The sequence below is a fragment of the Babylonia areolata genome, chromosome 25, assembly GCF_041734735.1.
Source record: "Babylonia areolata isolate BAREFJ2019XMU chromosome 25, ASM4173473v1, whole genome shotgun sequence".
Classification (NCBI taxonomy): Eukaryota; Metazoa; Mollusca; class Gastropoda; order Neogastropoda; family Buccinidae; genus Babylonia; species Babylonia areolata.
Window position 1 is genome coordinate 18,269,590 of NC_134900.1, and position 8,728 is coordinate 18,278,317.

General features: G+C 41.7%; 1 protein-coding gene across 1 annotated transcript; it reads left to right on the forward strand.

Annotated features, from left to right (window-relative positions):
• The first annotated feature begins 1,268 nt into the window (after nt 1–1,268).
• On the forward strand, nt 1,269–8,536 carry LOC143299404 (meiosis expressed gene 1 protein homolog). The gene is made up of 3 exons (XM_076612585.1): nt 1,269–1,439; nt 5,476–5,625; nt 6,155–8,536. Exons 1-3 carry the CDS (start codon nt 1,368–1,370, stop codon nt 6,281–6,283), a joined length of 351 nt encoding a protein of 116 aa, XP_076468700.1. The 5' UTR covers nt 1,269–1,367; the 3' UTR covers nt 6,284–8,536.
• Nucleotides 8,537–8,728: the final 192 nt, after the last annotated feature.

Sequence of the window (8,728 nt, forward strand, 5' to 3'; positions counted from 1 at the left end):
TCAGTGATAGAATAGTCAGGTATTGACTGTGATCACTCTACGGAAGGAAGGGAACAGGATTTTGGCCTTGATGGTTAAGGTGCAGCTGCAAGCAGAGTTGCACTCAGGCCTTCAGGCCCAAGGCCCTGCAGCAGCCTAAGTGAAGCTGCAGGCCCGTAAACTGCTACACCACCAAAAAAAGAAGAAAAAAAAAAGAAGGCAGAGGGCCCTGAAGGTGTCCAAGGAGTGGCACTGGATGGTCTCAGCAGGGAGGTCATTCCAGTCATAAATTTTGGGGAAAAAGGAGTAGCTTCTGTAATCTGTGCGGCATGTAATCTGCTGGTGCTGATTTGTGTGGTATGTTCTTCTGTTGCTTTCACAGTTACAGTCAGGGGTTTGAGGCTGTCACACCTTATGCATGCCAGGCCACTCTGTATTTTGTACAGCATGGCAAGTCGGCTGGTGTGGCAGTGTTGTTGAAAGGAGGTCCACTGATCCAGCGTATTGGCAGCACTGGATGTGTTTCTGTGCCGGTTCAGGATGAAGCGGACTGCTCTTTGATGAGTTTTCTCCAGCTTGTTGGTCAGTTTTTAAGTATGCAGGTCCCAAGTGGTGCAGGCTCCATAATAGGCCTGACTAGGCCCTTGTACACTAGCTCCTTTGTCTTGGTTGAGCACACCTTCGTGTTCCTTCTCAGGAAGCCCAGCATTCTGTTGGCCCTTGCACAAACATTGTCCACATAGACTCCCCAAGACAGGTTTGACTGTAGGGTGACCCTGAGGTACTTTACTGAGGACACTCATTCAAGGGTGTGGCCGTGGAGGGTGTACTTGGTGTTGGTGTTCACTGGTTTCCTGCTTCTAGTCAGGGGCAGCTGGCTGCACTTGTCAGAGTGGAACACCATGTCCCATTCTGTCTCCCAGACCTCAAGCTGGCCAAGATCCTCCTGGAGCTTTACTGGGTCATCAGTGTTGGTCAGAAGATGGTACATAGCAGTGTCATCTTCAAATCGTCTGGATATTGAGGAGATTCTGGAAGGGAGGTCATTTATGTATGCCAGGAAGAGGCTGGGTCCAAGCACTGATACATGGGGCACACCGGATTTCACATTCACATAGCTGGATTGTGCTCCATTCACCACCACCACTTGTTTCTGATCACAAAGGAAGTTCGCTATCTAGCTGTTGGCATTCCCTCAGATCCCGTAGTGGTTTAATTTGTGAATCAGCAGACTATGGTTCACCCGGTCGAACACTTTGGTGAAGTCCATAATGATGACATCTGTTGCAGTGCCATCTTCCATGGCTGCAGAGACTTCTTTGGTAAACTCGAGGAGCTGGGTCTCGCAGGATCAGAGTTTCCTGAAACCATGTTGTTGACTGGACAGTATGTCGTTTGCCTCTAGGTGCTGCATGGTGGCATTGACCAGGATGTGCTCAAGGACTTTTGCGGAGACACTGGTAAGGGAGATGGGTCTGTAGTTAGACAGCCTTGTAGTGCTCTCCCATTTTGCATACAGGAGTCACCAGTGGTTCCTTCTAGTCTGCTGGTACCTCTTCTGACTGTAGTGAGGACTTATAGATGGCTGTCAGGATGGTTGCGACTTCTTTGGCCAGCTCTTTTAGTACCCTGGGTGTTATGCCGTCTGGACCAGCTGCTTTGGTGGGTTTCAGGTTGGCCAGGAGTTTCTCAACACCTCTGGTGGTGATGGTGAATTCACCAATGCTTGGGAAGTCGTCACGGGAGTCAGGCAGTGTACATTTGCACCTGAACTCTGTTTCCCAGTAGATGGTGCCCTCACTGAATGAAACAAAAAACTGCTTTTTCAGGACGTCAGCTTTCTGTTTTGGGTTGGTGATGAGCTTCCCATTGCTCTTCAGGGTGGGGACTCCAGTGTTAGTAGAACGCTGGTGTTTTATATACGTCCAGAAACGCTTCTGGCAGGGTCTCGTGTCGCCTTCAGAGTTGGTGGGCTCTCTGTGCAGCACCAGTTGGAGCAGTATTGCTGCTTTCTAATCTCTCTACTGAGATGTTTCACTTCTTTCTGTAGGTCCACACTGCCGCATTTCTTCAGTCGCCTGTAGGTCCTGTCTCTCTTCCTGATCAGGTTTCGGATGTTGTTGGTCATCCAGGGGTAGGATTCCTTCCGCCTGGGCGTCTTCATCAGGATGTGACTTGCCATGCTGTCTTTCAGGGTGGACTTGAACTGCAGCCAAAGGTCTTCAGTGGATGAGTCATCCGGGTTGTTGTAGTCCTGTTGCAGCGCTACCATTTCCTGCTTGATGGCATCCCAGTTGGCTCTCCTGTAGAGGAGGATAGGATGGTTTGCATTCTGCAGTAGGTCAGGCCTAGTTTTATACTGGAAGTAGACGATGCTGTGGTCAGAGAGTCCGGGAATGACTTCCACTCGAGGGATAAGGGTTGGAGAGTTTGTGATGACAAGGTCTAGGGTGTTGTCCAGATGTGTCAGTTCCAGTACAACCTGGTACAGGCCTGTGTCATAAAGGAGGTCAACAGTTTCAGTTTCAGTTTCAGTAGCTCAAGGAGGCGTCACTGCGTTCAGACAAATCCATATACGCTACACCACATCTGCCAAGCAGATGCCTGACCAGCAGCGTAACTCAACGCACTTAGTCAGGCCTTGAGAGAAAAATAAATAAATAAATAAAATAGATAAATAAATAAATAAGGGGTGAATAAATAATTGATAAATACATTAAAAAAAATAACTACTACCACTACTAATAATATGTATAAGGTGCAAAAACTTGATGAAGTCAACTATAAGCGTACATTAATAAATAAATAAATAAATAATAATTATAATATAAAAAAGTGGAGGTCAACAAACTTGTTATGTAATGTTGGGTGTGTGGGCAAGGCTTCAAAGTCATCATCTTCCAGTTTAGTGAGGAGTGGTTGAAGTCACCAGCTATGAGTAGCTGTGTGTTCCTGATTGAGGCTGATCTGCATGGTGATTCATCAAAATTCTTCAGGGCATCTGCATCAGAGACATCAGGGCAGTAGAAGGCCAGAGGTGGAGTGGGCACTGGTTCCGCCTTAATAGCTTCAGCCACATCATCTCACCTCCAGCGTCCAGCTCAGGAACTTCTGTGCACTGCAGGTTGTTCTGGATAGCAATCAGTACACCACTGTGTATTGCGTGGAGACAGTCCTTATAGATGGTAAAGCCATCTGGGAGGAGTTCTGAATTTAAGACTTCTGGCTTAACTCTTTCACCACCAGTCAGTTTAGAGTACAAAATTCACTTGTGCTATGAACACAGAAAATATGACATCTAAGAATGGCTGGGGATTGCCCCTGCGATGTGTAGAAAACATGGCCTATCCTTCCACCGAACATTAAGAGCAGTAGGTTCATGGATAACAGACCCATGATCTGGTCACCTTTCTGTGACATGTGTCCTCTACCTAGCTTGTGCATAAATGTGAGTTTGGCGGTGAAAGGGTTAAGCCACGTCTCCGTGCCTATGATTGTGTCAGGTTTGGTGCTGCTTAGCGGATTTGCAGTCTCTGCTCTCTTTCCAGTAATTGACTGGAAGTTGACATTTATGACCCTGAGAGGGCGGTTGCGCTGTCTGCCCTGCTGGCTGTTGCGGTTGGGGGTAGACGTGTGGAAAGGTTGGAAGTCTCCCTCATTTTCTGGCATGGAAACAAAGCTTCCATGGAGGTCGAACAGGGTTGTGCTGTAGTTGGCATTAGCACATATGTACAGTGCCATGAAAGGTCTGAGTTTCCAAGGTCTTGGTAGGTGTCAGACCTAATGTGTTGGCAGGCTGCATGGAACCAGGTTCCGCAGGTCTCACAAGCTAGGCCTGTGTCTGACCAAGTGATAGGCAGGTCATAAATACTGCATGGAGCATTGGATGCATGGCTGGCACTGTCATCCATAGTGGTAGTAGCACTAGCAGGGCTAGAGCTTGGCGTGTGGCAAGATGAAGGTGAAGGAAGCGTGTAAGTCCAGAGTAGAAGGAGAAGAGGCAGAGGCAAGGAGAAGAGTGATGGCATTTAAGTGGTGGCAGGGTTTCTTGAAGATAAAGTTTGTTGTTTTGTTTTCTATTAGTGAGTGACAGAGGCTGCCATATTGGATTTGAGTAGAGTTTGTCTACAATGGTTTTTGATTCAATTTGAAAATTTGCAGACAGAGTAACAATGAAAAACTTTGCTTACCATTGTTTACAGGTACTCTTGTGGGTAGTTCTGGGGAAGAAACAGATGAACAGATGAAGGGAGTTAGAAAATGGAGATTTTAGAAAGCGGAGAGAAATCAAAACAAACCCAACTGCATGCATGCGTCATACCATACTGACCATTGTTATCATATATCAAATCATATGTCATGGCTTTTAGGCTTTGTCAGCCTTTTGCCTGATCATTAGGACTTTTAAACAAAAATTTACAATTTTATAAGAGTGTGCAGTTACTAATGTTATGGCTAGCTTCCTATGGAGAAATTTACTTGAAAGCCATAATCCTTCCAGTGTTTATCTAATAAATTCATGAAATTGTTAAGTGTACCTGCAGTGACAATTTTACTGGGCAGATTATTCCAGAAGTCAATAAACCTGTTGATTAGTGACGAATTGAGGGGCTTTCGGGGAAAGTACATTATGAAAGGCTGCTCTGATATCTAGAGTACAAAATGCATCCATTGGGTTTCTGTTGTCTAATTGAATTTCATAGTTTGTTTAAGTTCCCTGTTACTTTAAGGAGCTGAGTAACTCTGCAGCTTTTTTTCAGCAGAGCCCATGTCTACATACAACATTTGTTTTTATTGGTTTATTTGTAATGCTCACTGGTCTGTAATCACCCGCTTCAAATCTAAAAAAAATGGCAGTTATTTCAGTTTACTTCCAGTCAGAGGTTACCCACCCTGTCTAAGAGTGATTTGTGGGGTTGTAATGAAGATGGAAGAGAAAGTTGACTTGCTGTTCCATAAGGGAGAACATCTTGCCCCTGCATGTGCCTGTATTCAGATGTATAGGACAGATTATTTCCGGATTTAATGAAGCTATAACTCTGTATTTAATATGATAGTATGGTTACTTACTTTTCATCAGTAGTTAAACAGGTATGAATAACACCAGGTGATTGATATCAAACTACATGTGCTGCCTTCTTCACTTAATGATGTGTGTCTTGCATCAAATATAAGCAACCATGCCATTATTGATATTAAGCTACATGTGGTGTATTCTTTGGTGAATAAAATGTGTATCTTGCATCCACTGAAAGCAATCATATAGATATCACACTAAATGTGCTGCATTCTTCAGTGAATAATGCTGCTTCTTGCATTTAATAAAAGCAGTCATACTGATAATAAACTACATGTGCTGTATTCTACAGTGAATAATGTTGCATCTTGCATTGATAAAAAAAACCCAGTCATATTGATATTAAACTACATTGCCACTCTTTACGATTTGCTCATCATATGTTCTTCTGGACTCATTGTTTACTTATTTCTGCACAGCACAAGATGACAGACATTCAAGGTTTACAAGAACCCAAGTCAATGGTCCGGCCAGAAGTGTGGGATGAGAAGGTGGAAGAACATTACCGTTTCCAGGTGGCTGGATACCGTGATGCTGTGGAGTATAAACATGTACAGAAAACAGAAAATGTAAGTCTTTACAGTACAGCTATTATATGCATCTTCCAAACTGGTGGAAAGTGTAGCCACAACTACTTCATACGATCATTTAACAGACTTGATATTAAGCTGCAACGCTTTGATGCTGTCCCTTTGATATTATTATCAACATACAGGTTCTTGAATTTCCCAGGTTGCAAATTATTATGTCTGTTTACACAAATAAAGTAAAACAAGAATAAATATGTAGACATTACAGAAGGGTTGATTGATGTTTTTTGTTTTTTGTTTCATTAAAATTCAAAGATGTCATATTCTTTAAGCAACATAATTTGAATACAATGCTTTTCTTTGTTTGGCACTGTCCCTCTTTCTCAAGGAAGTGTTATGCGCTGGTGTATCTGAAGGTAGGAATGCATGTACATGTACATGTTTTCTTGTTTTCTTGATATGATGTATTTGCATGATACATTTCTGTACCTGTGTATGTGTTAATGACTTGTGTGTTCTACAATTTTTCTTGAGGCATCAACGATATCATGTGCTGTCTCCTTAACAGATCGATCGATGGCCTGATAACGGCTATGTGAAAAAACTGGTGAGACGGGATGGCAGCTTTTACTATTTCAACAAAACCAGAGAATGTCCAGACAAAGAAATTCACCAAACAAAGGTCTACACCTATTAAATACTACTTAAGACTGACCCTGCCATCTTGTATATATATGTAAAAAGAAGAAATACTGATGGATTCTTGTATTTCTCCAAGCTTTGATATCAAAACAAAAGTTGCACCCAAAATATTTTTTTTGTGAATGAATAATTGAAACTGGTCATGCATGATTAAACCTTTTGCAAAATGAAAATGAGAAGGAATAAGTAGGAAACAAAGCATACTGCACATTTCATAAATATTTATTTTATGCTTATTGTTCAAATGAAAGTGCAGGATGCCAAATTTCGGAAATGATGGGGAAAAAAATGAAGTCAGTTTTGGAATCTCGCTGCAAAAAAAAAAAAAAGGTCAAAAAGGTTCATCTGCTTATTTGAATGGTGCTTGAGTATTGTTCTGCTATTCATGTCTCTAAGTTGTGTTTCAACTTTGTCAGGGTGATTGTGAAATAAAAATTGTGGATTTTTTTATTTTTACCTGCATTACTAGACAAGAATGTAGACTCTTTGTTGCTGTCCTACATGCCACATGGCATAAACCTGACTTGTACATTTGCATTTTATCTCCCCCCCCCCCCCCCAACACACACACACACCCTTCCCTCCCTCCCTCTTTGGTTGTTGAGAAGTGGAACTGTGGCAGAAATCAATTTTATCAAGCGAGTAAAGCATCTTGAAAAACATCAAATCAGTAATGAGAACAGAATGTCATAGACATACCGATAAGATTTGTTTCTGAGTTTTTACCCTCTACTTGCAAGAATTTTATTTCTGAAAGTGACCCTGAGGGGTCGTTTTCCAATAATTTTTATTCAAAGATTTATAGATAAAGCTATAATTTTACCTTGGGAAGGAGACAACAGAATACTCTCTGATCATTGATTGCTCAACATCAAACTACAGAAAATTAAAATTCATCAACACATTGATTTTATACATTACAAAGTTTGGTCTGTACAATATACACAATATGCCCTTTTATGCACAAGCTTGCCATATTCTATAGTTTAATTTAAACACACTTAATTGTCGACTTCGAATGTCTGTTTGAGATTTTTTTAAATGGACTTTTGTAGAATTGCATTTACTATGTTGATTCTACATTAATCCTGTGCACAAAGAATTTAGAAATCAATAATGTCAAAAGCATCCATCAGGTCTTGCTGTTTTGGGGGCGTTTTTTTTGGTCATATCTTCAACCACCAATGCATGGTTGAGAGCTAACTTGCTTTCCTTTTAGAGGCCCTTCAAGAGGGATGTGTAACTGGAAGTGTGAAGTGTTGTAGAAGAGTTGACAGGCAGGGAAAGGGAGGTAGGAGGGGGGTGGGGAGGGACATGGCCAAGAGAGTGAACTGACCTCTGAAATTACATCTACAGTCTTTGAGTCTCTGTTAAAATAATAAGTTATTAAAACTATCATTATAATTATCATAGCTGGCCAGCAAGCTTCCAAGAGACTCTGAGATGTGTCCTCAAGCCCTGACCAGTGGCACTGGATCTGCCCCGCCCCCTTTTACTTAAAATAAAAATTTTACAGCAGATGGGGTGTGGTGTATATGGATTAGTCCACACCCTTTGATGTCTCATTGAAATTGAAACTCAAACATATTTTTCTTCTTTGTTCAAGAGAGAAAGGATGTGGGCAGGTTTCCAGGCATGCTGAATTTCATGGAAAGTCATTTCTGAACATCTGACGTTCCTCAGAGCAAGGAGTACACTGGTTGAACTGTTAAACCCTTTTTTCTGTCAAAGGCCTTTTCAAAGTGTCACTATTACAAGGTCTGTGGATCCAGAGAACCAAATTAGTCTGAGAGGCCGTAGAAAAAAATACTGCTCAATCTTGTCAACATTATTCCAGTCATCACTGGTTGCCCTGAAACAGTTTATATGGTAATTTGTTTTCATGATGAATTCTAATTGTGTTTGTTGGTTGTCATCTTTATGCGTTTTTTACCTAGTCACACACACTCTTTCCTTTTCTTGCCACAGTGTTATCTTTTGTTGTGCAAATATTTGGGACCATTTTCTTCTCATTGACTTGATTTTGAAACAAGATCAAATTCTGACTGTGGTTCCCTTGCAATGTTTTGGCTGAAAGGTTAAGTATCGTCATCGTTCAGACGAGATATGTAACTTTTTTATCATGCTGAGAAGGCAGTTTTGTTCAAATTGTGCAGGCATTGTCCTGTTTATTGAACAAAGTACAGTACAACAGCCACATACTGTCATGTAAAATGATGTTGTCCCGAGTATAAAATAAAAAAATAGAATCAAGTTCAGTCTTTGAATATGCTTGTGTATGTGTGAGTGTGTGTGTGTGGGAAAGAGAGAGAGAGAGAGAAAGGTGCATGCATGCATGTGTGTGGATGTAGCTTTCTGAATTTTGTTACTATTCTCTCTCTCTCTCTCTCTACACACACACACACACACACACACACATAAACACACAGACACTTATCAA

Bases quoted from the DNA above. Each gene is read 5' to 3' on its own strand.
- LOC143299404 (XM_076612585.1), top strand. From the start codon at position 1,368: ATGTCGTTTGCCTCTAGGTGCTGCATGGTGGCATTGACCAGGATGTGC. The intron at 1,440-5,475 runs GTAAGGGAGATG...ATTTCTGCACAG, and splicing joins GGACTTTTGCGGAGACACTG to CACAAGATGACAGACATTCA. The intron at 5,626-6,154 runs GTAAGTCTTTAC...TCTCCTTAACAG, and splicing joins ATGTACAGAAAACAGAAAAT to ATCGATCGATGGCCTGATAA.